This window comes from Radiomyces spectabilis (genome assembly GCF_025331425.1).
Source record: "Radiomyces spectabilis strain NRRL 2753 chromosome Unknown BYT42scaffold_7, whole genome shotgun sequence".
Taxonomy (NCBI): domain Eukaryota; kingdom Fungi; phylum Mucoromycota; class Mucoromycetes; order Mucorales; family Radiomycetaceae; genus Radiomyces; species Radiomyces spectabilis.
This window is the reverse complement of record NW_026251932.1, coordinates 350841-376132: the sequence shown is the minus strand read 5'-3', so window position 1 is coordinate 376132 and position 25292 is coordinate 350841. Positions and strand designations below refer to the sequence as shown.

The 25292-nt window shown below is 43.6% G+C and overlaps 7 protein-coding genes across 7 annotated transcripts; 3 read left to right on the top strand and 4 right to left on the bottom strand.

Moving 5' to 3' along the window:
* Positions 1–5767: 5767 nt before the first annotated feature.
* Positions 5768–7821, top strand: BYT42DRAFT_593777 (uncharacterized protein; the record flags this gene model as incomplete). The annotated part of the gene is made up of 6 exons (XM_051570726.1): positions 5768–6052; positions 6143–6229; positions 6436–6483; positions 6744–7044; positions 7352–7450; positions 7589–7821. The coding sequence occupies 6 exons, from the start codon at positions 5768–5770 to the stop codon at positions 7819–7821; spliced, it is 1053 nt and encodes a 350-aa protein (XP_051422843.1).
* An 81-nt stretch (positions 7822–7902) lies between these two features.
* On the top strand, positions 7903–9276 carry BYT42DRAFT_570586 (uncharacterized protein). Its single transcript, XM_051568410.1, has 2 exons — positions 7903–8355; positions 8453–9276. The coding sequence occupies exons 1-2, from the start codon at positions 8239–8241 to the stop codon at positions 9227–9229; spliced, it is 894 nt and encodes a 297-aa protein (XP_051422842.1). The 5' UTR covers positions 7903–8238; the 3' UTR covers positions 9230–9276.
* BYT42DRAFT_533026 (FAS1 domain-containing protein) lies at positions 9277–12274 on the bottom strand. Its single transcript, XM_051565439.1, has 5 exons — positions 11627–12274; positions 11309–11560; positions 11125–11226; positions 10644–11048; positions 9277–10567 (listed from the first exon to the last, which is right to left on the bottom strand). Exons 1-5 carry the CDS (start codon positions 12096–12098, stop codon positions 9444–9446), a joined length of 2355 nt encoding a protein of 784 aa, XP_051422841.1. The 5' UTR covers positions 12099–12274; the 3' UTR covers positions 9277–9443.
* Positions 12275–12453: 179 nt separating this feature from the next.
* On the top strand, positions 12454–14283 carry BYT42DRAFT_605188 (vacuolar membrane protein-domain-containing protein). The gene is made up of 4 exons (XM_051571119.1): positions 12454–12800; positions 12911–13021; positions 13102–13416; positions 13490–14283. The coding sequence occupies exons 1-4, from the start codon at positions 12637–12639 to the stop codon at positions 13932–13934; spliced, it is 1035 nt and encodes a 344-aa protein (XP_051422840.1). The 5' UTR covers positions 12454–12636; the 3' UTR covers positions 13935–14283.
* On the bottom strand, positions 14199–17338 carry BYT42DRAFT_515583 (elongation factor 2). The gene is made up of 4 exons (XM_051565207.1): positions 17167–17338; positions 16798–17080; positions 16480–16724; positions 14199–16397 (listed from the first exon to the last, which is right to left on the bottom strand). The coding sequence occupies exons 2-4, from the start codon at positions 17048–17050 to the stop codon at positions 14397–14399; spliced, it is 2499 nt and encodes an 832-aa protein (XP_051422839.1). The 5' UTR covers positions 17051–17080; positions 17167–17338; the 3' UTR covers positions 14199–14396.
* A 1152-nt stretch (positions 17339–18490) lies between these two features.
* On the bottom strand, positions 18491–19947 carry BYT42DRAFT_570578 (nucleotide-sugar transporter-domain-containing protein). Its single transcript, XM_051568409.1, has 3 exons — positions 19899–19947; positions 19624–19827; positions 18491–19570 (listed from the first exon to the last, which is right to left on the bottom strand). Exons 2-3 carry the CDS (start codon positions 19697–19699, stop codon positions 18555–18557), a joined length of 1092 nt encoding a protein of 363 aa, XP_051422838.1. The 5' UTR covers positions 19700–19827; positions 19899–19947; the 3' UTR covers positions 18491–18554.
* Positions 19831–22956, bottom strand: BYT42DRAFT_515580 (uncharacterized protein). The gene is made up of 6 exons (XM_051565206.1): positions 22136–22956; positions 21981–22009; positions 21662–21876; positions 21318–21511; positions 20488–21227; positions 19831–20420 (listed from the first exon to the last, which is right to left on the bottom strand). The coding sequence occupies exons 1-6, from the start codon at positions 22564–22566 to the stop codon at positions 19957–19959; spliced, it is 2073 nt and encodes a 690-aa protein (XP_051422837.1). The 5' UTR covers positions 22567–22956; the 3' UTR covers positions 19831–19956.
* Between the last annotated feature and the right edge of the window lie 2336 nt (positions 22957–25292).

The window sequence follows — 25292 nt, the reverse complement described above, 5'->3', positions numbered from 1 at the left end:
ACATCTTTGTAGATCTATCATAACCTTGGGCGGGACAGAACGGAGGGGGTCAATAAGTGCTGCTTTGTTCATTAAAAGTGTTTCATGGTATGCCAGAGTATTGACATTAATATACCAAAGTTCCATCAAGAGTCTCGCCCAGGTTATGCCGTATTGCGTTAGGCTTTTGTCTGACGAATGTCGCTCAATGTAAGAGTGCGGCATCCAGTAGCAGGTGGCATCCATTGCACAGCGGGTGTACGGCTTGTTAGAGATGCGTAATGTATAAAATCTAATCTCCGTACCATCACTATGTCTCCCAGTTGCATCCTGAGATCAATATTGAAGTTCTGTTTCAACACAGTGTGGCTGCTCAACAGATGTGGCAAAAGCTGCCGATCAAAGAATGACACTAATGCATGTCACTATGGATTCTTCGTGGCTTGACCAACAAGATCGAGGATAAAGCAAATAGATGTTGCATCTGGCTTTCCAACTTCCCATATACAAATTGTCGAGCAGGGATCCATATTTTTACGAAGGCTTGGAATTCATAGAATTTGGACGTCACATTGATATGTGAGCATTTGCGTAGCCTCGGAACCACGGAAGGTGAACCTGGCTTAAATATCTTCACTCGAAAAAATGGCTCTACATGGAAGCTAAGTCTCTTATAATTCTTTTTTTTCTCTCTATTTACTTCGCTTCATCAGTCGTTTATGGTCATTCTTGATTTCAGTGACAGTACGAAGCTAACTTGAAAATTTCTCGTAGCCGTGTTTGTTTCGATATGCGGTGTGGATATAGGGTCGCTTTTCGAGACTTTTTCCACAATCACAGCGTTGGGACCCATTGGCTGACTTTTAGGTACGCCTATCATGATATAAGTTCAATTTTGAGTTAAAGAATGACTTTTTTCCTAGATATATCATATTTACTAATATTAGTGTACTACTTGTGATATCGCGGTGCGGTTTACTGTTTTGGCCTTTGGATGAGTTGACCCAACGAAGGGGCTAGACAGCGACACTTTGATCACCGAGCGCGTTTGCCCCTGTTGGTCTGGGATTGATTTGGCAATCTGGCTGCATATAGGGCTGTCGAATCCTTCGCATGTTTAGTTTAGCATTGATATTCCTGTTCAAACTCGGATTACACATCAGCTCATTGGCATAGAGATCAATGAACAGGGTTTTCGGTAATTACCAGTTGCACTGTGGGTACAGTCGAATCGGAGAAGAGGCCGAAGCGAAAGTGAACCAGATCAAATGCCGAAAGAGCCAGCAAAACGATGAAGTGCTTGAAGGTTGAAATTGCTACCAACAGAGAGTTCACTGACTATCAAGTAAATAGGCAGCAAGCAGATAAAGCTATCATGTTCAGTAAAGACAATATATTTCTACCTTATCTTGAAAGAAAACGGGCTGTTGGGATGCACTTGTCCCTTTTGCAGGACACGGTGCTCCATTGTAAGCATATATTTCTTGTCAATGAGCATCTAAAACATTATTCTCTCCTTTGAGCGTTCACAGCAATTACCAGCAATAATCCTCGAAAATAATGTGGTCCTGTGATAGGGCCACCCTGCTAAGTAATGCAATATTAGCTGAATACCACCAAGATAAGAGCCTACCTCTCAACTCTGACAATACAACGAGATTCAACAGGCGCCCTCGGGTCGAATCAATGACGGTATTTGTGGGAAATGGGTTTACAGTGAGAAATTCGAAAGACTAAATCTTCTTCAAATCAGGAATAAACTCTTGTTTCTGCTGAGCAAAAGAGCACCAGTTATCCACGATCGCATAACTTACCTACCAACGGACGTCAGCAAAATTATCTGATGGGATAATGAATAGCCACAGCAGAAAAAAAAAAAATTGCCAAGAAAGGACGCTTTATTTTGAACCCCGATGAATCCACTATCTTTGAAAACGGCTCTTATTGGATCCCCGTTGAATGCCCCCACCAAGGCAAGGCACTTGTTGAATCTCGTTATATAAGTTATTGAATGCCGTTGAATCTAGCATCGGATCGCAAGCCGATTGTATTTGTCAGGAAGTACAAATATAACGGGACTGGAACGGCCGCCTGGGAAGGCTTCCGAATGTATTAAAAGCAAGAAAAGAATGGCAGTTCCTAGAGACACGAATATTATATACTATGGTTGGTAGTCGACGAAACAGGCTAAGATATAACGGATAAAGGGAAGATGGTAAAAGAAATATAACGAACGATAGTGGTAATACATTGAACCACTGGAGTGTGGAAAACGAGTATGATTCATGATAACGGCGAACTCTTTATATCATCCGACATCCGAGATAGCACACTTGTTGAATCCAACGTCCATGGGTAAGGGCACCATGGAATCCCATGGAATCCCTTGGAATCAGGTTCAATCGGGAATTCCATGAAAAGCACGCCCATGGAATCCGATTGAAACAGGGATTGCATGAACAGAGCTGCCATGGAATCCAGTAAAATCCAAGATTCCATGAAAAGCGTGCCCATGGAATCCCCTATTGTATCAGATGTCCGTGAAGAAATGGAATGAGGGAAAATATCCTCTTTCAAAGACTCGTGCCGTGCCAAAACAAAAGTCCCATAACTTCTCCATTGGATCAAGCAGAGTCAATTCAAAAATGACACGCAGTTACCCATAGTTTCCCGGTCTCCTGCGGAAGAATGTTATCGCCTGAACACGACCATAGGCGAGCCTACAACAGCAGCACTGGAAGTGCCTTACTAATTGTCCCAATCGGCCAAGGATGAAGTTTTTTGGCGATGGGCTTTTGTGATCCTTAGCGAGGGCAAAATCCCTAGGAAACAGACATTTATCATCCCAGTTTATCCAATCGACATCCGGGCCTTCAACCAATCTATCACTGTATGATCTACAACGAAAAAAGCAGTATTTACCTGTCCTGCGATCATGGTAGACCAAAGACCTGGGTTTGGCCGCTTGCAATTTCACCGATATTTAAAAACTTTCACGGTATCACTTTCGTTGGGGACAACGGTCACCCCGTCTCCGTTGATATTCACTTTCCGAGAAGCCTAATGGACTTTATTTCATGTCGGTTTCTTTGGCTTCTGCGGAATGAAGGATCATCGTTGTGGGCCCTTGGCTGGCTACTGAAATTGTATATGATACCCTGATATTGAAGTCTTCCGGGGATCTCGCTGTTGGTAGATCCGTCAGAATTAATGTCTCGTTTTGCTCCAATGAGCCTTGACATATCTGCAGTAGTATGTCTGTATCCCAAGTGATCAAGTCAGAATACCTGGAATTTTGTGGATTACTGATGTTATCGCTGATCTGGTTCCGTTCATATGTTTTTTAGTGAACGTCCGCGGCTGTCCATAGAAATCCCAATACATTATCGGCATTGTATTCTTGCCGGTCAGCTGAGGACATCTTGTCTACACCATGTTTCCCATTTTCGCCAGCCTTGGTGTAAGACTCGTTTGCTGTTCTTCCAGATAGCATGTTGCAAAAATACAATTTCGTCCGTGTTCATACGTGGACCTTTCCGTTTATTCCGGATAATTTCCATGCGACTAGCTTCCACCGCTTCGGCTTGAATATAATCAAGTCTGGTGGTTGTTGCAAGCACAGTCACATTGGGAACCCTTGTTGTGAGTGATCCATAGTGGCCTTATCATCCCCGGCGACTTTGAGTTTTTGTTTCGTCAGTTCCCAATAACTGCATAAGTATTCAGGCTCAATTATCCATGTTATGCTTTTAATTTTTTTTTTTTTTTTTTTTTTTTTTTGTGATGAAGCTTTCGTTTACAGTATTGGAATCGGTGGCAAAGATGATGTGATTCAGATCATGTGCTGTAAGCCCAGCAGGCAGCCACTCTGAACCCATTTTAGTGAACGAAACCCGATGGGACTCCTACAGTGTTGCCCTCTTTGAAACCATCCACTGATGCTATATTAGCTTGTCCTTCCTGTGACATAGCACTGACTGCTCTCATCAGAGAATCAATGGGAGAGACGGTTATCCTATGAGATCGCATTTTTATTTCGGTTATATATCATCGATATGATACGAAATCCTGTCTGCATCAAACCGTTCTCGTCATTATAGTCTTTTTGAAGCAAGCGGCTTGTAGATGTTTTCATGCCAGCCTTCATAGACTTTATCTAAATGTAAATTATCCTTGAAGCTTCAACCTTCATCGTTGAGATAGAAAAGGATGAATGAGAGGATACTGTATTATCTATTTACGGAGAAAGACAAAGACTCTGCCTGATTTGCTTCTTTTGACGGTGCAGCTTGGGCGGATGTCCCGTCCACCACCACGCGCCGAAAACAAAAGTATCAGCGCTATAGTAGTCTCTTCTTGAATATAACTGGAACATTATCCCAAGTATTCTGGTTAATCAGGATCACAGTAAATTATGGAAGTGGACGACCTTAGACGAGACAAAAAATATTGATTCAGGAACGACTTGGGGTCACATGGGTTCTGTGAGGTTTCACTAACAGGGTGGACGACAGAGCAAATAAATGGTGCATATGACTCTTCAGAAATAATTGCCGAGTGTTTTAATCCATGATTTAGAAAACCTGGAATTCATGGAATTATTCGTCACTTCGATACCATCCATGACGAGCGTGTGCGTGGTATCGGATCGGAATATATAGCCTCATTCGATAAGGTTCAGGTTATTACCGAGACTGAATGGGATCTTCAAGATACAGTGACTCGCGCTTCCTTCAATTCTATGGTCAGAGCAAATAATGGTATGTTACAGAAAAAACCCCAAATCAGTATAACATCAATGGTTGGTTGGCAACAAGTCAGTCGGTGTGCAAGTCCGGGAGTGCTTGAGCCAATGGAACAGGTTCACGGTGACGGGTGCCATAGTTACACAACGCGAATGACCTGAATCACGACGTCTTGGTTCACCGAATCCAACAAACAAAATTTTTTAGTCATGCATCGGCTTATGCTTAAAACAGAAAATACAAATCAATGCATTAAATAGTCTGCGAAGATCTCAAAAGGAAAAAACAACAACGACGGGGCTCGAATTTTTCTTGGATCATCAGATAAAGAACAGAAAGATGCCGAGTCGTCATTTTCAGTTGATCAATGCGTAGCGTGATAACTTGTATGTTTTTATATCCTTGATTTGCCCCCCTCCCTTTCTGAAACACCGAGAAATGAAAAGACGGTAGCGCATGCAACATCTGGTCCCCTGAAAAAAAAGACAGACGCATCCGTTTTGCATATCACACTGCAATGCAGTGAGGCATGACTGATGAAAACGCCACGCGAAAAAAAAAGAACCCCCATCACTGACAGATTCATACTGCTTTTTGATGCTAACCATTTTTTGATACCACTTAGGTTTTTGTGGATGCTTTCGTGAACTAATTCATCATGGCGACACTGAAAAAGGAAATACGATGATTACTCCGGCGGGCACCGCCTGATGAGATTGTACAGCAAAATTGATGAGATTGAACAATAGGCGGCATTTGGCTTCAAAAGCTTACTGGACCGGTTGGGGGAAGGGGAAAGAATGGGATGTTTGTGCCCTTTTATATTTTCCGGTCACTTAACCGCTTGGACCTACTTGATAATTGCCTTTTTTTTAACTTCTTTTTTTTCCCCATTATTTATACCCTTACTTTTACTACCATATTAATTTAATAGACGCTCCCTGGAATCGACATTTCGTTTTCCCTGACTGTATTTTGTATTCATGAATGCCAAAACTGATGCCGAGTTCAATGGCTACATTCATCCCATGGAGGAACCTGACATGGTCGATGAACCGACGACATCCTCTTACGGCACGGTAACCACTTGGGAACATAAGGACCAAACCAGTTACGTAGCTTGGCTCCAAGCTTTAGCCATAGTCGCTGTCAACAGTACATGCACTTTGATGTGGTGTACGGGAGCCGGCGCTCCTGGCAGTGTGTCAATATGGTTAGACGTATCATTGACCAAAGTCAACTGGCTTTCCAACGCTTCCGCTATATTCAATACCATCTTCTCTTTGGTCACAGCCTGGTTTTATGAACGTTTTGGATTGAAGAAATCTGTAAGAAACGCGCCAAGAAACAAGGTGACATCGTTCACTCATAAGCTGAGATCTCTTTTTTTTTGTCGGTCCCTGGTTTCTTGTTTTTAGATCATGCTTGCTGCATGCAGCAATATGATTGGTTGCTGGATTAGATGCATAGCGATCTGGCTTCCTGTAGAAAAGCGTTACAGCATGGTGCTTTTTGGGCAAATCGTCGCCAGCATAGGTGGACCCTTTATTTATAAGTAAGCTCAGCTCTGTTTATACCTGCATAACCAAGGAAAAAAAAACTCATATTTTATGCAACCATTGCTAGTATTGCCACCAAGGTAACATTATGAACGCCCGAATTTTCTGGAAAGGCAGGCCATGGTTAAACGATATCATCCTATAGTTTGTAGCATTATGGTTTGCACCGCATCACCGTGGCATGGCCAACACACTCGTCAGTAAGATTTTCATTGTCAAACCCAGTATTGGTATTTTATGTTAATCTCTCTTTTATGTTCTTCTTTCCTTCTTCTATCTCCTGATTCCTGTGCAACCGAAAAAAAGCTATCCAATTTGGCTTGGCCCTTGCACCATTGGTAATCCCAGTGCTGGCTCCCACCTCGGAACACGTACCGCGAATGGTAAAAAAAAGTCCACTTGGAAACCAAAAAAAAAAGTCAATACTAACCCATAAGGGCTTCTTCTCTTATCATGATAGCTTTTCGGTATTGCGATTCTGTCCACGGCGGCTGCCGTACCTACCGTATTTTTGCCGATAAAGCCTAAAATAGCGGCATCGGTCACGGCTTTAGCGGACCGCTTACCGTTTTGGACGGCCGTTAAACAGCTGGCTCGAATTCCCGCTTTTTGGTGCGTGGCCTGGTTAAGTTCGATTGTGATGGGCATGACCTTTTCTATTTCGGTGCTTATCATGGAAGCAATCGTGCCTTACGGTTATACCGAACAACAAGCCGGTGTGTGTGCGGCGGTGATTGTTCTCCTGGGGTTCCTGGGTGGAGGTAAGACCATATGACTGGAACATCTCGGTTGTTTATCTCATCCTCACTTTATTTTGAAATGTTGGGGAAAAAAAAATAGCCATGACCGGGTACTGGGCGGGCAAAACTGCACAATATATTTTGCTCATCAAATTTCTGACGCCATTAATGATCTACAGCTATGTAATGCTGATATTCCAAAGTAAGTTGGGATGATCTCATTCTGGGAATCCTAAAAAAAAAGCAAACCGTTCGATGCCATGTTGACTAACTAAGCCTTGGCTCACATGGTAAACCACTTGTACCTCTGAAAATGATGTCGCTTTAGTTATACCCAATGCCTTTTCAGTCATTCTCGCCGCTTGCGCACTCAATGGATTTCTTTCTTATGCTTTGATTCCTATCTACCTCGAATTAGCCAGTGAAAGTAGGTGCTCCAACATGATCACACATTCTGGTGATAAGAAGGATGATGAGCATGATAGAAAACGTGTTTGCACGTGTCACCCAGATGAAACCGTATTTTTCGGCTGACATTTTATTTGTTTTTTTTCATGTCATGTAGTGTCTTACCCGATCCCTGAATCCATCAGTGCATGCATCATTTGGTCGTTTGCCACGCTATTCATGTTGATTTTCTCGGTGATCATTGATATGCTTAGAGCAGGGCCAGAGGCAATACCGCCCTACAACATGGACAAGTCCATGATCGCAGCGGCGGCCATGATGCTGGTCAGTTCTATACCATGTATTTGGTTAAAAGGAGATCTGAAACGATTATCATTTGATCGACAATGAGCGATCCCCCACCAATGCATAAATAAACAATGAAGACAAGCCAAGGCAAGAAAAAGAAAAAAAAAAAAAAAAAAAAAAAAAAAAAAAAAAAAAAAAAAAAAAAAAAAAACTTGGCTAGAATAATGATTGGTCTTGATGACGAGTTCCAGTCGAGGATATTGGGAAGAGAACAACCTTGCAGCAAAAGGAGAAATAGACTCATGGGCGGGAACCTCTGAAGAGAGAGGAAAGGGGTTGCCGATTATTTTTTACACCGAGAACAATGAAATTTTGAAAAAAAGGGCGTGCATATAAAACGATTTTTTTTCTCTTAATCACCCATCGCATCCACCCCATCGCAGTTTATCATCATCCTATTCCCCGCTAGTTCAACTACAGTACTACCCTTACTCACAGTGATTCTCACCAACCGTCCTGATGACAATTGCATATCAGGGCTGGGTGTGCCAGTACACGCCCTCACGACGATTGTTTCCCTGGAAAAGGCGCTATTTTGTTCTCACCTCCACCGCCCTACTTGTTTACAAATCAGAGGTAGGCCCCCATCTTCTTTTTATTCGATGAGCGTTTTGTTTGGATGATCATGGTCAACTAGACTAAACAAAATGTTATCTCGTGGATGATAAATCAGAAGGCAAGCCAAGCCGCGGTCACTTGCGAAGGCAATGCTACTGTATGCTCGCTGGCCGAGTATCAGTTTGTACAACCGTACATCTGTAAACGTTCGGCTCATGCCATCATTATGGAACCTCAGACGATGGCTACCTGTTCCGCAGTGATTTTTCACTGCAGTACCGGTGCTGAACATCAAGATTGGATTGAGGCGATTCATCATCAAATTATCATGCTGGAAAGCAAAAAATGGCGTCTTGGTGATACAAGGATTCAGACGGTATCGCTGTTGGATAAATGGCTGGATCAATTCCAAAAATCCAATGAAATGCATTCGACGGCTCAACCTCAGGAAGATCCCTATGTCACGCTGATTACCTCTAAATCGGCTCCTTTGTCTCGTCCTCGAAGTAAATCCGAATCCATTCACGGAACTCCGTTGTCAATGAAAATCGTCCCTCCACGGTCCACAAGTCTTTATGGCAATACTTCCAAAACGCGGCTGACCCCTTCCGGGGATCCCAAGCAACGTCCTCAGGAACAACGAATGGTGACTCGGTTGCAACGTCATGGGTCGTTGACACTGAAAAAACGGCTGGTCCATGACTTGGATCATTCCGAGTCCATTACCATCACCGTCATCCCCGCCCCTTGGACCATGCCTCTTCCACCGCGACGATGTGCAACCCAACAAAAAAAGAAGACCATGAAGCATTCGGCCTCCACGGATTATCTCAATATCAAAGCTGTCGGCACCGCCCTTTCTTCACCCACTTTTGGAGCTGTTTATCTTTAATGCAGAAAAACACTCTCCTGTCTCTCTCTCTCTTTGTTGTTTTATCGATCCACACTGAATTTATTTTTACAAATGTCCGAATACCAATCACAATAATATACTTTGCTTATTCCTTTTTTTTAACCGCCAATAATGAAAACAAAATATCTGTATGTCGCGTGAATGTAATTCGATAACGATGGATCTAGAAATGACTGGATATTATGCGGTACATTTATTCGGTGTTGTCCGGTGTATTTTCGCTATCAGGAATCGTTTCGTAGCCACCATGCCATCGTTTCCACCAATTGTAAATTAGATAGCCAGTGGCACCCAAAGCGCCGGCGAAAAGAATGGCCGCCGCCGAAATGATGGTCAAAGACCATCCCCAAGGCAAACCAAATAATCCACGACGAATAGGCGTGAGTACCGTATCGATCTCTAGGACACCCCCGGCCAATGGACCATAATCGCCTTTCAGAAATCGCTTATTCCCCGAGATCGTGCCCCTACCGATCACGCGAGCGTGATGCCCGGTCGGATTGCCTTTCACTTCGACCATCAGCTCGCCATGACCCGCATTGCGAATGATTACTTTATCGTACTCTGACAGTCGTGTCGCGTATTCCACACCCTTTTTGTTCTCCAGCTGTCGATCAACATCCCGGCTGTTGACGATATGCATTTTCGCGACCCGTTCCAACTGCTCGGAATCGTTAAAAAGGACATCAAGATCCATACTGGCAAAGGCTTTATCTGTGGGAGCCAGGAGGACAATGTCTGGCCCCAGTACCTCGATCAATCCCGTCTGTTTCAGTACCTCTTGCATGATATTAGCACCCGCGCCCAACAGCAGATGATGATGGGTGATCTGGACTTGGCTCAAAGGGATTTGTACTTGATCGATTTTATGAACGACGCCATTTTTCACGAGAATATCCTTCTCGATCACCTTGCCCATCTGTTGACGGTTGGATCCTATAGCGATGCGGCCGTCTTCATACCCGACAATGTGCAAAGAATCGCTGGCAAAAGTTGGTACGTCAATGACATACTCTTTCATGTCTTGACTGTATTGCAACTCTTTTGCGGCATGAAATTGCAGCACATGTTGAAGATCGGTTCGTCCACTGGGATGCAAGAGATACTTGGCCACCAAGCCTAGTTGATCAAATGCGTCGTTGGTCGGTGCGAATAGCGTAATGCCTTGCGCGTCTTTGAGTTTGTCGACTACGCCTGATACGTACAGAGTGGCAATAAACGTCGACAGATTCAAGTCGACCACCAAACTGGAAAACAAGTCATATGGCATGGTTAACGGTGCCGCAATGCGATAAATGACATTTTTTCCAAGCATGACTAGAGAAAAGGCGTGGTTAAATTTCATTCATTTGGGCAAAGTCAAAAAGAAAAAGACGCGGATGGGGATGCTTACTCGGATCATTCATGACACTGGACTGACCAAAAGAAAGCGACAAGCCAGAGGGGTGGTCCGTCATATGCACCGGTAACCGTTGGGGAGCGCCTTTCAGTAGATCCGATTGAAATTCGGTTTTGAGCAGCATGCCATTTCGCAAATACTCGGTGGTCCACTGTCCCGCAGCCAAGTGATATTGCAACCAATATGTTTTGGCATTCTCGGGAATGTCGTCTTCGTCAATAACATGATTGGGAGGAACTAGAAACGTATACCATTCATCGTCGTTTGTCAGGTAATCCGACAAGTGGTGAGCGTCCATCATGGAAACGAATTTGGTCGCGTTCAGCCCGTACAGATATTTACGCACATTGAATGTTAAACTGTCCGGTATGAGCGGCTGGTCCAGCACATGAATAACACCTACAAAACAAGGGAACCGCAGGTGAGTATGTTGCTTTCCCTATGCGTTCTTGGTCCCCCTCCCAAAAAAGCTAACCATTTTCGGCCAGAAGATCATGCTGTACCATGGCAACCTCATTTACAGCAATGGTTTCTCCGGATCGTTTGATCGACAATGGTTCGCCTGACAACGTTTTATCTTTTTTGTTTTCGGCATATCAACAGGATTACTATGGTGAGGATTGCAGTGCAACAACTTATTTGAGTGGGTGATCACTTACAATGTGTTTCAGCAGAGGAGATATTGTTGGCATAAATGACATCTTCCACGACAGCAAATGATAAAACTTGGAATAAATCTTTTTGACCGTAAGAGGAGGAGAGATAGGAAGCTTCGACGGAATTGAATTTGGTAAAGAAAGATTGGCGAGAAAAGAAAATGGTAAAGGGACGAGGTTGGGATAAAAGGGAGGACATGCTGATCTTATCCATCCACTGGTATATGTCCTTGTTGATACGGCGAAGAATGGTTTCTGCATATCACTCGAATGGTTACCGGACCGGTCATTCTTTCTTACTTTATCAATTTATTCACCTACCTATGGATGGAGGAGGTTCAAGCACTCGATTGACGACGTGAATATAGGTTTGTCGATTGACGGGAATGTCTTTGCTAATGATCTTAGCCTGATTGATCCAGATCGTATTTCCATGTTGTTGCACTTTCAAGTGTTGACCGGGATCGCCGGAACCCAGGAAACCAGGGCGTACATAAAGCGATTCCAGGATTTGATCATGGTGAAATTCGTCGATACGCATGGGATCCGGCAACAAGTGGTATAACAGCATGGTTTTGGTAATGTCTTTGCGATCGCAACGAGCAAATGCATCGTTATCAGGGGCGAACAAGGTCCCTCGAGGCAGTCTGTTGATATACGGAACTAACCGTTGCCGTTGGATATGGTATATTAGCGTGGAAAAACGGGCATCTTCCGAAAGCACATCAATGATGGTTTTGTAGGCGGATGCACACGATAGTAGGAGTATGAAGATGCATGGAGTGACGAGCATAGATACACAAGAAATAAAAGCAGGAAAAAAACGATAAAAAAAATCAGGGAAATGCCGAAGCGGAAATTTGACTTGATTTTGAAATGACGATGGGGTTTGGTCACGAGATGGCTCGATGATGGCACCACGAAATAGCTTGGGAAACAGGGTTGGATTGTCTGTGCACTTTATTCAGGTTGCCAATTACAGCAGTGACGGTCTTTATGTGCCTGGACTGATGGTTGGGTGTTACGGTTTGTTTTGATGAATTCAGCCTTCTTTGAGGTCATGCGACACTGAACGATCGGGAAATCTACGAGTTTCTGTTGCCGCTTCCGCAAAGAGAGAAAAAGAAAGTCGGTGCAACCCAGGCAAACTTCGGCCAATTCAATTCCCGACCGAGCTGGGTCGAAGCTGGAAAAACTTGCTCGGTTGGGCTTCTGCCTTTTTTTTTCGCTTTCACCAGAGACTTTTTTTTACCCTCCATCTTGTGTACCCCCCGAACGCACGCCATCTATCTATTCGACTAAGCGATCTTTCATAAATCACCTTCATCGTCATGCTCACCGTCAGAGACATTCCTCCTCTTGACGATGACGAAGCAGGTTGCAAACTGCTCGTTCCATTCTCGCTCTTTATCCAACTGTGTCTCGCCGGAGCCGCGTTCTCCACACTTATCATTAAACGCCAACGAGAAAGCCCGCAACGGCCTGTACGGATATGGTAAGGAAACAAAAAAAAAACCACCAGAACGAGTTTCGCCACGAAACACCGCACAGTTCATGTTTGCTGATATCGGAGACATTTTTCTTCCTTGTTCATTTCATCGGTAGGGCTTTTGATGTGAGCAAACAGTTGGTAGGCGGCCTTGTTATTCATACTCTCAACGTACTGGCATCGTACATCTCTGGCTCCGAAGAAAGACCCTCCAATCCGTGTGTATGGTAAGCAGTGCAAGACGCAACCATGGTAAAAATGCATCTTCTCGGTTTTTAACTGAATGTTCGTTTCAAACCCAAAAAAGGTACTTTTTACATATCCTGGTGGATACGACGTTTGGCGTGGGGGTTATTTGGGCGATCTTGAAAATGGTGAAAATCATTACCAAGCGGTTCCACTTGTCAGGATTTGAAAGTGGTGTTTATGGCGATCCACCACTGTGGAGACAGTCGAGACGCTGGTTCAAGCAACTGTTGGTATATATCATGGCATTGATCATGATGAAGGTGGTGGTTATGACACTGTTTGTGGTGTGTCCTTGGATCGAGAATCTCGGCAAGTGGGCGCTTCATTGGACTTTGGGCAACTATAAGCTGCAAGTTGTCTTTGTCATGCTAATGTAAGTCTGAAATATGCGAATGTAACCATGGCCCAGTGCGATTTAGCTCAATACCGATGGCCATTTTTTTCAGTTTTCCCTTGGTCATGAATATCGTCCAGTTCTGGATTGTCGATGTCATTGTGAAACACAAGGTGGATCATTTTATTCGCTTACCAGCCGACGATGACGATCAGGATGTGCTCATCCCTATTGAAGACGAGGACGACGACGTCAATCACAATGACAACAATCACCATGTTTCTGACACGGTTGGTCACAGCAATACCGGGTCACGGCTACGTCGATTGTCGTCGGGCACGGCCGCTTCAATCAAGTCAGCCGCGAGCGGATTCTATCGTCAAAACTCCACTTCCACGGCGCCTGTTCCGTGGATCGAAGATCAATATGCCAACGTATGGAACGAATCCGATTCTCATCTACCATCGCACAACGATTTATCGTCTCCCACATTACAAAAATCGCTTTCAGATGAAAGTCTGTACGAACTACGTACAAGCAACAACCATGTACCCTAAAACCTATTTCGCTATGTCATGTATTTATTCCAACTCTCTTTTACTTCCAACTCAATTTGTAATTTAGTCAAAAACTCCTCTTGCTTTTCTTTCTTCCTCTTTACGGGTTGCTTTCGTTTCCCGGCTTGTTCTCCTCCACCTAACCCCTATCACCTTTCCAGCGTTTCTACCCTCTAAACCCGTGTCATCCGCCACTTTTTGATAATAGTATAACAAATACCTTCATCACCTCTTCAATAAGAAATATCAAACAAAAAGGAAAAAGCTCGAGACTTTTTTTTTTTTTTTTTTTACATCATGATCAAAAGTCAATGTTTTTTTTTCTTACAAAAGAATGTCTTCTTTTTCCCTGTTTGAAATGTGTGATCGATATTAGTTGTAACAATGGGTGCTAAAGCTGAAAATGAGTTTTGATGGCAACTTTTTTATATCCAAAGAGAGATACAGGCGTTGATGACGGCTTTAAAGCTTGTCATAGTATCTGTCAAGACCAGGAATATCTTCGACAAGACCCTTTCTCTTACGGACAGCACGGATGATATCGTAGACCTTGTTACCGGCTTCAAGAGGGTTGCCGGACATTTCCTGCCAGTGATCGAACACAGCTTGAGGGAAAGCCTGACCACCAGTGGCGGCACGAAGATCGGCAGTGAAACCGAAAGATTCGTTAACAGGCAAGTAGGCCTTGACAGCCATCATGGGGGTACCGGGGCGCTGTTCTTCGGAGAAGACCTGACCACGACGCTTGTTAAGGCAAGAGTAGATACCACCAATGACAGAGTCGGGGCACTGAATTTCGACCAAGTAGACGGGTTCCTGGATACCGGGGGTAGCGGTCAAGACGGAAGCGTAGACGACACGACGGCAAGTGGGGATGATCTGACCACCACCTCTGTGGATAGCATCAGCGTGAAGAACAACATCCAAAATGTTGAAACGACAGGCACGCAAGTTTTCTTCGGCAAGGGGACCTTCCTTGGTAGCCCACTGGAAGGCGGCAACACAAGAATCCTTGATTTCGTTCAAGAACTGGACAGCCTTGGTGGTATCGACCATAACGTTGGGACCAGTACCATCGGGACCGAAACACCAGATCTTACGGGCTTCAGTGACATCCCATTCGTATTTGTCAGCAAGGACACGAGCACGAGCCTTGAAATCGTCCTTGGGAGAGATCTTGCCAGCTTCGATCTCATCGGCGAGTTCAGCATTCAAAGGCATAGCTCTCATGAAGATACGGTTATGCTTGTTGGGAGACTTGGACAAACAGTCCATGGAGGACTCGGCAGTGACGGTTTCACGGTACTGGACGACGGGGTCACCAGTCTTGAGGGGAACTTGAGCGTGATCTTCTTCAAGATCCTTCAAGCAAATTTCCAAGTGAAGTTCACCAGCACCGGCAACAATGTGTTCACCAGAGTCGGAAGTGTAGGTCAAGACACAAGGATCGGACTTGGCAAGACGCTTGAGACCTTCGACGAGCTTGGGAAGATCGTTGGCGTTCTTGACATCGACGGCGACCTGCACGACAGGAGAGACAGAGAACTTCATGACCTTCATGTTGTGAGCGACTTCGGAGGTGGTGATGGTACCAGACTTGACCAAGAACTGATCAACACCGACAAGACCAATGATATTACCAGCAGGGCAGTCATCGATGGCTTCGACGTTACGACCCATCATGAGAACAGTACGCTGAATGGACTTGATGGACATATCGGTCTTGGTACCGGGGACGTAGTTGGGACCCTGGATACGGACCTTCATACCAGCACGGACGGTACCAGAGAAGACACGACCGAAAGCGTAGAAACGACCCTTATCGGAAGTGGGCACCATCTTGGAAACGTAAAGCATAAGAGGAGCGTTGGGGTCACAGTCACGGATACCGATGGCGCACTCGTCATCAGTGGGACCTTCGTACAAGTTGACCAAACGGTAACGCTGGGCAGTGACGGGGGAAGGCAAGTGAATACAGATCATCTCCAAGAGAGCATCACCGGCGGGCAAGAACTTGCGCATGATGACCTTGAGGAGCTGCTTACCCTCGAGATCCTTTTCGTCGTTCTTGAGTTGGACATCCAACTTCTCCAAGAGAGTGGGGATCTGATCCTTCTTGAAGTTCATGACACTGTCAAAGATTCTGAAGATAGGATCCAAGACGAACATGTTGAAAGCACGTTCAAGAGGCTTGCCCTTGGCATCGGTGGACTTGGTGGTCCACTTCTTGGTGGCAGGGTTGAAGTAGTTCTCACCCCACAACTTGACCATCATCTTCTCCTTATCAACACCGAACTTCTTGGAGTAACGCTGAGCGAACTGACGGAGGGTGAAACCCCAACCGTGAAGACCGGAGGCAAAAGCAACGGTACCCTTTTCGGGGAAGACCTGGACATCACCAAGGGCCTCATCGACGTAGGTGGAGATGATGACGTTGACGGATTCAATGGTACGGGAGAAGGTCTATTGGATGCAACAAATAATAACACGGGTTTAGTCTCCGGTGTTCGGTTTTATATCATAGTGCCAATTTTTTTCAACTTACGCTGTACAATTCTTCCTTGCTCAATTGGAGTTCAAGAAGAGCACGATCGACCTTGTTGATGACAACGACGGGCTTGATACGTTCGGTCAAAGCCTGACGCAAGACAGTTTCAGTCTGGACACAGACACCATCGATACAGTCGACGACAACAAGAGCACCATCGGTGACACGGAGAGCAGCAGTAACTTCAGAAGAGAAGTCAACGTGACCAGGAGAATCGATCAAGTTGATCAAGAAAGAGTGACCTGAGGAGAGCGCAAAATATGTTAGATTTAACTACACGTCACATTGGCACATTATGTCACGGTCCAAGCTTACCATCGACCTTCTGACCCTTGATTTCGTTAATATCCTCAGGGTTTTCCATTTCGAAGTACATGGAAATGGCGGTAGACTTGATAGTAATACCACGTTCCTGTTCATCCTTACGGGTATCCATGAAACGGGTGTCACCAGCACGACCAGCAGAGATAATACCGGCCTTGGAGACCAAGGAATCAGTCAAGGTAGACTTGCCGTGATCGACGTGAGCAATGACGGACATGTTACGAACGTTCGTAACCTTGTCCATCAAACCGCGGATCTCCTCAATAGTAAAGTTCTATAGAGTCGTCATTGGTAAGTGTGTTTGCTTCAACAAAAGCAAAAAGAAAAAAAAAAGTTGCAACATTGGTGCAATGTACTTACCACTAATTATCATGGTGGCAAAAAGGACAACGAAGGCAAAACACGGAAAAATGACGAGGTAAAAAGAAGAATAAACGTTTGTTAGGAAATAGGATACAACACAAATGGACGTAACCCATGGATGGAAACACTGGATGCATGGATGCTTACCCATTTTGACTTATACTGCAACACGAAAAGGTGATGGATGAAGGAGAAATTATGGATGGGAACGTCGACATGTCGAAATTTCTTTGCCGATGGGAGCGGACTGCGGCGGCTCGTCGCGCAGCACGCGGCGAATCAAATCGCATTATTTTCAAAAAATTTTGTCTCACGCACTTGCTGATTGGGAAAAAAAAAAGGCATAGCACCAAACCATTGAACGAATGACATGCAACAAAGACCGGTCTAAAGGGGTGATCCCTTGGTATTCGTGTAAATATCGAATGCTGGCCAAAAACGAACGGTAAACACACATATCAGCATAATGAACCCATCACATCTGCAGATCACTACAGCAAAGAAACATGTGCCATTTGGTTTACATCAAAATAAAGACATATACACTTTTTTTTTGGTTTTCCTTTCAACACAAGCCTGCATTCAACGCGTATATCTTCGATTTTCCGAAAATGGGTCAAATAGTCTATTAGAATTTCGTTATAATGATGACATGGAAAATTCAAACCGCTAAAAAAGAACGCCAAACCATGAATGTCGCGTTGCACAAGAACTCAAGTTGCCATACCGACGAAAATGAATATGTCGCTCATCAAACTTTACCATGCGATGTAGATGCCAACGCTTCTCTGGGAGTAAATAAAAAAAAAGTCGCAAGGTGTAAATTATATCTTGCATCTACGCGTTCAGAGGAGAAAAGAAAAAACTTTTTTCATGGGTTTTTTTTATACATCGTACCCTTGCGGCAGCTAAAAAAGTCCACCTCTGTACGGCACGAAGAAGATTATGAAGTAGATGATAATGCGAAGCGCGTAGATAAAAGAAAACGAAATATTCATACCTGTTCAATCATCGCGTCTGGAGCATTCAGTAGGCCAATGACGCGTCACATTTGAATATTCTGAAGAGTCCATCAGCCGGCTTCCATGGCAGTTGGTGTTGCATTAAGAGGGCCAAGAGTCAAAGTATTCTTTGCAGTCTGAGTGTGCAAGAGAACTAATTCAGAATGTTTGCTTTTGTTTGACATTATGGAATAAAGTACATAAAAAAAATACTTTGCTTGTTCTACATGATTGCTACAAATCCAACAACGAAAAAAAAAACACCCAGTTGCAGTCGGTCTGAGTGTGCAGCAATAATAAAGAAACAACAAGACGAATAGCTTAGCTGGAATGCAAAAAACGTCTTGTATGATGTATTATATTAGTAGTTAACAGGATTAAAGATTATGAATATAGTTTAGTGATGGAGGTGGATTTGGGCATGGATTCTTTGCTGTATATAATCATGGCGATGAGAACGATGATAGCCCCGGCGATGAAACCAAGGGTAGGTTGAAATGCAAATAAATAAAAACTGATGATGCTTGATACAATGATGGATATACTTGTGGCAAAGCCTTTGAGGATATTATCAGCGTATTTTACCACAATGGCCACCAACAGTCCTCCCAAGGCTTGGTTGATAATCACCAACCACGTCATGCAATCGTATCCCTGGAAGAGTCCTCCCGCTCGTATTAACGGTAAATCGTAGATCATCATCCCCAGCAGCGAGAAAAATGCGCCACATAGACTCAGTTGAATGTTGCGAATCCACATGGACGTCGTGGAAGTCTTCAAGATCTTTTCGAAATAGCATCCTGCAAACCCAGAAGACACACAGCTTGTCAATACGGCCAGTAGTCCGATCCACGGATTCTGAAAGTGAGTGTCCTTGCTATTCGGTTCGTCTGGCACTGCGGCGGTCATGACTTGCTGCGTTTGTACCAAGGTCACACCGGCCATGAGCATGGTCAGTGCAAACCACTGTGTACGGTTCAATGAGCGGCCCAATAGTAAGACGGAAAAAATGGCCGTCGACAGAATTTTCAGTTGATACGTGATCTGAAAGGTGGCGGCCTCCAAGTTACTGAGAGCAATATATAAAAGATTGTTCTGCAACGCATACAACCCCGAAGGGATCATCATGATAAGCAATCCGCGAGGTTTTCCAATCACATCCATTTTGATCTGTTGACCGAAATCTTGCCATGAGGAATGTTGCCATCGTAAAATGATGAAGCAGGCAGCGATTTTCACCATTTCGGCCATGACGACAGCCGTCGATGCAAGGTAGAGAGGTTGATCGGCGGCTTTTTGGGTTCGAGAGTATCGCATCATCAGTACGAGCAGTGTGTTTTGCACTACCAATACAACCAGTGACATCTGTTGCCTTGATAAATAACATATGCGAGGTTCGTCTAAATAGGCAGGTTAGATCAGTAATTTTTTGCGGACTGGCTTTTGGCATTACTTTTTGGTATCGTGGTATTGATGGGAAGTAAATGTCTCGATTTTTTGAATATTCGGTTAGATGCATAGTGTGCCATGATGATAAATGCATGAAGAAGAGGATAACGAAGAAAGACAAAAAAACGAATGGAAAGAGCCAATTCAAGGCGAATTAGAAAAACCTAGCGGATCAGGAAAAAGGGAAAATTTTGTTCAAGTGTGAAAGGTGGGGTTGTGTTGGACAAGGGTCTTTTTTTTATTTTTTTATTTATTTTATTTTATTTGTATTTTTCTTAGTGATTGTGATGTGCCACACGAGAACAGAAGAAGAAAAACACCAACTACGGCCATTCTCTTATGAAGCAGGACCATCGTGAGCCTTCTTCAGCATGTCCGCATAACTGAATGGCGATGACTTGATCGGTATCGCATTGCAAAGACTAGGAAACGCGTCTACTTCTTCCTCCTTCTCCTTGTGCTTCTCCTTGACAACACTATCAGATTTTTGCGATATTTTCTCTTGTTTATCAACCGTCTCAATCGTATTATATGGCGACGGTTTTTGTTTTGACCAAGGTGAGCTTGTTACTGTGCCTTTGACAATGTCGGCTGTCGACCGTTTGTGTGCGCCGCCCATGGTCCCATTCATAACAGTCGCGCCATTTGCGCTATTCGTGCCATCCGTACCATTCGTGCCATTCGCGCTGTTCCGGTCATCGGACAAAGACAATGTATCTTTGGATTTATTGCAACTTGCACCGGTAGGCAGCGGAGGAAAATTAGCTAGACGTAAATCAGGCGGCGGTGGTGGTAACTGACCTATGGGACGTGATGGAAAACAACGTTTAGAGTTGCTTTAATAGACGTCTCTTGATTAAAAGCTTACCGCTGTCCTTTGATCGGCCTTTTCTTCTTTTATCTGGTCGCTTTTTACCTCTCGTCGCATTCATTGCATTTGATCCTGCCGACTCCCGCCGACGTCCCTGATCCGATGTCGCGGACTTGTGCTGGTGTAAATGTGCCGATCTGTTGTCATTCCGTTTCTCTCCTCCGTAAGGCGATTGTGACTTTCGATCCTTTGAAAATTTGTTGTTCCGATGTGAATGCCGTGGCACGGTGTTGGTCATTTTAAGGGAGGCATCATTGTTGGACGTTGCCGGTGAATCGTGTATGGAAAGCTGCGACATCTCATGGGGAAGAGCTTTGTCTTTCATGGTGGCACCCTGTGCTATTGGACTATGTTGCCAACCGTTTCTAGTGTTGGGACCTGGAGAATGTTGATGAACGTGATTCATGTGCTTTGATCTCATCTTCCATCCTCTCGGATAATGCGTGAAGGGATATCGTAAGCTGGGTGCTGATTCGTATGAATGACCAGGATAGGGTATTGTATTTGGGACTTGCGATGACCACTTGTTGCCGTAGGGAGCACCGTAGGAATAATAAAATCCAAATGACCCAGGAGGCAGTGTGGAATTGGAATGATCTATCGCCGCACCGATGTGATTGGTAGTAGTACTGGAAGAGGAGACGGTGTCAGCTTGTGGATTGACGGAAGGCGAAGATGACATATCAGAGTGGCTCGTCTGGCTTTCAAGGTCCGTGGAGGAGGATTTTTTGGTCTGTCTAAAAAAAAAAAAAAAGAAACGAGGGACAAGGACGTTGTTTAAGACCAAAAATGATAACATGGTTCGGCCAGATGCGAGGATGACTTACATACTCCGTAATACGGGTTCGGATTTCATACGAGCTGCAATCGGTTGATCTTTGAACGTTTTGCCGCGGATATCAAATAATATTTTCAAAGCGTCTTCCTCCGATTCAAAGGTGATATACCACATATTCCCCACATCTTGTTTAATCGTCTTTACAGGTGGTGAATTTAATTCTCGTAATAAATCACTGATTTCCTATTTATAACAGCATGAGAAAAAGTAAATAAAAGAAAAGCACAGCCATAACCCATTACATCATCATCATCATCGTCATCTCCAGGGGCTAGGTCTTGATTTTTTTTCCCTCTCTCACACGCTGTCTCTCTGATTATTTTTTTCCTTTACCTCTTCAGTTGCTTCTGGAATATCTCTAAGGATAACGGTTGTCCTTTGTAATGAGATGTTGGGTTTGACTTTGGTCCCGGTTTCGTCAACAATGACAGCCGTAGATTCTTGCAAGGTTTTGACCACAACATCAATATCGGTTGTCCAATCACGCACCCGCTTGAACTTGGCGATCGTGGCAATGGGGACATAAAGATCAGCGTCCATTTGTGATACTACAGTCATCCCCCCAACACCACCAGATACAATCAATAAACCTTTTATGGCTTTTTTTTTTTTTTTTTTTTTTGCAGGAGTGGATTTATTTGATCCGACTTACCAAGGTAGGCATCATTCGCCAAATTTTGTCTACAAGGAAAGAGGAAAAAAAAATCAATTCGATTAAAATAACCAAATCCACCATCCCATGCTCCCTCTTCAATTTCTGAAGGGGTCGGCCTTTAATCTATTTGAATCGCTTTCCGGTCAACTTACCTTGAAAAGTAGTATTCTAATTGTTTTCGTAAATTGAAGTCGGAGATCGATCCGTTTTCACGCGGAGAGGCACGATGAAGGACGGCGGGAGTGGTATCCTCATTATGCATGATTATTTCGAGATCATCCTGTTCGTCGTCGCGTAAAGGGGATTCTGAATGCTTGAGTGACGTCAATGGATGATGAATAGAGTTGTTATTATAAGGTGGATAGTACATGGGCGGTGGCGGAAAGTAGATAGGGGAATACGGCAAATTGGCCGGATACGGCGGTAAAGGTTCGGCATACCGTACATACTCTGGTGACCCTTGGTAGTCTCGAGCAAAGTGGGGTTTCATTTTACTGTAACCTAGGGATGACCGTTTTGGCTTGAACTCTTTCTGAACGGAAGATCCTTCTGTGGAGGAAGCGGCATCGTCATACAAAGTCATGGCTCAAGAGGGACTACAGCGGCTGGTTTTATCAATTGATATATAATATGTGTACGTGAGTGGAGTGGTGTATGTGTATGATAAGAAATGTATGTTATGTATATGTATGATTTTCTTTTGCGGTGTGAAAAAAAAAAATGAAAAAGTGTTGCCAACACAGGAGTCAAGTGTGCCACCAGAGGAGCTGCGACCCAACCAAAACGTACTTAAAATGACCGTTCCAGTGTGCATCCGGGTAAGATGAAGTACTTACATGATGAGAAATCTCGTAGATGGCAGAAAAGAAAAATGGGAGGAAAAGAAGAAACTGAGAATAAGAAGAAGAAGGGAAAGAAAAGGAAGAAAAAAAAGAGACACTTGATAATATGCGTCCAGAAAAAAAAAATCGCTTATAGCAAAGTAAACGAAAATTTCCCTAATTTTTTTTTTTTTTTTTTTTTTTTTTTTTTTTTGGGTGGTGCAGCTCACACAGAAAAACACTGTGTAATTCTTATTTCACCGGCAAATTAACACTTCTTGTTGTCAATTCAGAAAAAAAAATAAAAAACCAACCGCAGACCACCACCAACTAACTGACTGAATAAGTGATTTTCTACTTTACAAGTACTAAATTCAATGCACGTGCATCAGCAAAGTATTCACGTATTCAAAGATATATGAGGCCCAATCAAAGACTCTCGCAAAGGGGAATCGCGGCAAAAAAAGAAGAGCGTATTCAGCATGGAATAAAATCCAGATGTTCTGTACCGTCACCCAATCATATGGTTTTGTGACTGAACGAGTAATTCTGATCGTCTTTTTTGTCGCATATCATATAAACAATGTTTATTCATTGACATAAAAATGAAATTCAGGTTCACCAAAAGGTTGCATAATCACCTGGTTCGGTACAGATCCTGCATGTCCCATATTGAGGATGGCAAGCGACAGATCGTGTGAAACGAAAAGAATCTGACATGCAAAACAAAAAAAAGACACCTAATTTAATCATTAATATCGATCTTTTGCTTTCATACATATAAAGTATTTCCCATCGTTGGGAGCATAATATTTTTGCCTCATGAAGAATCTCGTTGTTCCGGAACTGCAGATCTTTATTTCCGCCATGAACGCAGGGAGCCTATGCAAAAAGCAGGTATCGAACTGTTTCTCGGTCATCAAGCATCATTGAAACTAAGCTCAGTCACTTACTGCGTGTTGCAGTTTAGCTATCAGAACTAATCCGAGACCTCACGGGCTATTCTCTTCTCTACCAGCATTTCCTAACTGCGTGCGATTAAATGGTCTGGAAAAAAGGAGAAGGCCAAGTTGGGATTGGCAGCAGTTTTTGAAATACTGGGAAACAAAGGCATTGAACATTTTACGGAATGGGAACGGTTATTTGTTTACCGGCAGGGCAAGTTAATATTACAGTGGGCCGTATAAAGTTAATTAGTTCGACGGTGCTTTAGAATAAAGGACGTCAGCTGACTGACGTTTTACAATGTCTCAATATCAATATCGGCATTATAGGCTTTATAGAATCTGTTCTATTCTCCTTTGGCGCTGTGGCACAGTCAACTGGCATCATCTTATCAAACGCCAAAGGAACCGATGTTACACACGGTATAAATCTTGACCAGAAAGACCGCAGAGAACCCGAAAAATCTGCCCCATAGAGAACGAGACATTGGATGAATGATATCCTTTCATGAATGACCGATTTTGCAAGCAGTGGTGCTTTGCCTTAAATCTCACCGAATGGTGTGATTCCATGGTGGTGGATCTTTCGGAGAAATAATCAATACATTCTATCGTTTCCCGTTCAATATCCATCGAAATGGATCGCATGTTCTTATCATGCAATTCTCAAAACCCAGAAAAACAGAAGCTTAAAGACGGATAGACATTGGTTCATGCACCTGCTCCTTAAAATTTTTTTATCGGTTTTAAGGTTGACTAGTTTTTTCTTCATCTTGTCATGCATGTGTCGTCCGTGAGTTTTGATTGAAATACATCGATTAAAACGGCGTATGGCTCATTTGTCATGAAAATATCAGCGTATCATCCGTCGCCATACCCGTCATCTCTCAATACCAGTCGAATTCGATCTTGATGTCTAGCACATCGGTAAATATGTAACTTGGCTTTTTTTTTTTTGGATCCGCGTATCTTGTATCGAACAGAAAACGCTACGGACTAGTTGCACAGTATAATGGTTTCATGGAGGTTAAAGCGTTAAGCAGAGTTTATTGATGTGATATGATGCGTTGTAATTGATAAATCAAAAATGTGTTACTGTAAACGACAATAAATTTATGCAGTTCAATGAATGTTCCTGTCACATGCTTGATGATCGTCTGCTGGAAACCAATCATGTCGCATTGCTATCCAGAAGCAGTTTGCAAAATATCATCAAAGATATACTACATCGTTAAATCGTCAGCGATGTATTAATCGCCTAAAGGTGTCCTTTTCCAATCTTTTGCAGCAGGTGAATGCTCAAACATTACATCAATGATCGTCAATCAGAGCCGGTTTAACCATCTGTCTAACATATAATAACGTATGTCACTGTTTCCACGCGCACCCTTGAAGCTCCCTTGCTTTTATAAGCGGTTTGATCGTGCATCAGTCACCAAACCGAGGTACCCAGAAACTAACAGGTGCTTCACACGGAATTGACAACAATATGATTCCGAAAACAAGGGTACACCAAGAATATCATCGCTTCGCAAAGCGACAAA

What these genes read in the sequence shown, in the direction of transcription:
- BYT42DRAFT_515583 (XM_051565207.1), bottom strand. Translation starts at nt 17,050, where the DNA reads ATGGACAAGGTTACGAACGTTCGTAACATGTCCGTCATTGCTCACGTC. An exon ending in CAAGGGTCAGAAGGTCGATG is followed by an intron (nt 16,725 to 16,797) that starts GTAAGCTTGGAC and finishes CGCTCTCCTCAG; the next exon opens with GTCACTCTTTCTTGATCAAC. An exon ending in GCAAGGAAGAATTGTACAGC is followed by an intron (nt 16,398 to 16,479) that starts GTAAGTTGAAAA and finishes TGCATCCAATAG; the next exon opens with ACCTTCTCCCGTACCATTGA.
- BYT42DRAFT_570578 (XM_051568409.1), bottom strand. Translation starts at nt 19,699, where the DNA reads ATGGCACACTATGCATCTAACCGAATATTCAAAAAATCGAGACATTTA. An exon ending in CAATACCACGATACCAAAAA is followed by an intron (nt 19,571 to 19,623) that starts GTAATGCCAAAA and finishes CTGCCTATTTAG; the next exon opens with ACGAACCTCGCATATGTTAT.
- BYT42DRAFT_533026 (XM_051565439.1), bottom strand. Translation starts at nt 12,098, where the DNA reads ATGCTCGTCACTCCATGCATCTTCATACTCCTACTATCGTGTGCATCC. An exon ending in CTCCTCTGCTGAAACACATT is followed by an intron (nt 11,227 to 11,308) that starts GTAAGTGATCAC and finishes AAAACAAAAAAG; the next exon opens with ATAAAACGTTGTCAGGCGAA. An exon ending in CAGTGTCATGAATGATCCGA is followed by an intron (nt 10,568 to 10,643) that starts GTAAGCATCCCC and finishes CCTTTTCTCTAG; the next exon opens with TCATGCTTGGAAAAAATGTC.
- BYT42DRAFT_515580 (XM_051565206.1), bottom strand. Translation starts at nt 22,566, where the DNA reads ATGACTTTGTATGACGATGCCGCTTCCTCCACAGAAGGATCTTCCGTT. An exon ending in TTCCAGAAGCAACTGAAGAG is followed by an intron (nt 21,512 to 21,661) that starts GTAAAGGAAAAA and finishes TGTTATAAATAG; the next exon opens with GAAATCAGTGATTTATTACG. An exon ending in GAACCCGTATTACGGAGTAT is followed by an intron (nt 21,228 to 21,317) that starts GTAAGTCATCCT and finishes TTTTTTTTTTAG; the next exon opens with ACAGACCAAAAAATCCTCCT.
- BYT42DRAFT_570586 (XM_051568410.1), top strand. Translation starts at nt 8,239, where the DNA reads ATGACAATTGCATATCAGGGCTGGGTGTGCCAGTACACGCCCTCACGA. An exon ending in TACTTGTTTACAAATCAGAG is followed by an intron (nt 8,356 to 8,452) that starts GTAGGCCCCCAT and finishes ATGATAAATCAG; the next exon opens with AAGGCAAGCCAAGCCGCGGT.
- BYT42DRAFT_605188 (XM_051571119.1), top strand. Translation starts at nt 12,637, where the DNA reads ATGCTCACCGTCAGAGACATTCCTCCTCTTGACGATGACGAAGCAGGT. An exon ending in CCCTCCAATCCGTGTGTATG is followed by an intron (nt 13,022 to 13,101) that starts GTAAGCAGTGCA and finishes AACCCAAAAAAG; the next exon opens with GTACTTTTTACATATCCTGG. An exon ending in GTTGTCTTTGTCATGCTAAT is followed by an intron (nt 13,417 to 13,489) that starts GTAAGTCTGAAA and finishes CATTTTTTTCAG; the next exon opens with TTTTCCCTTGGTCATGAATA.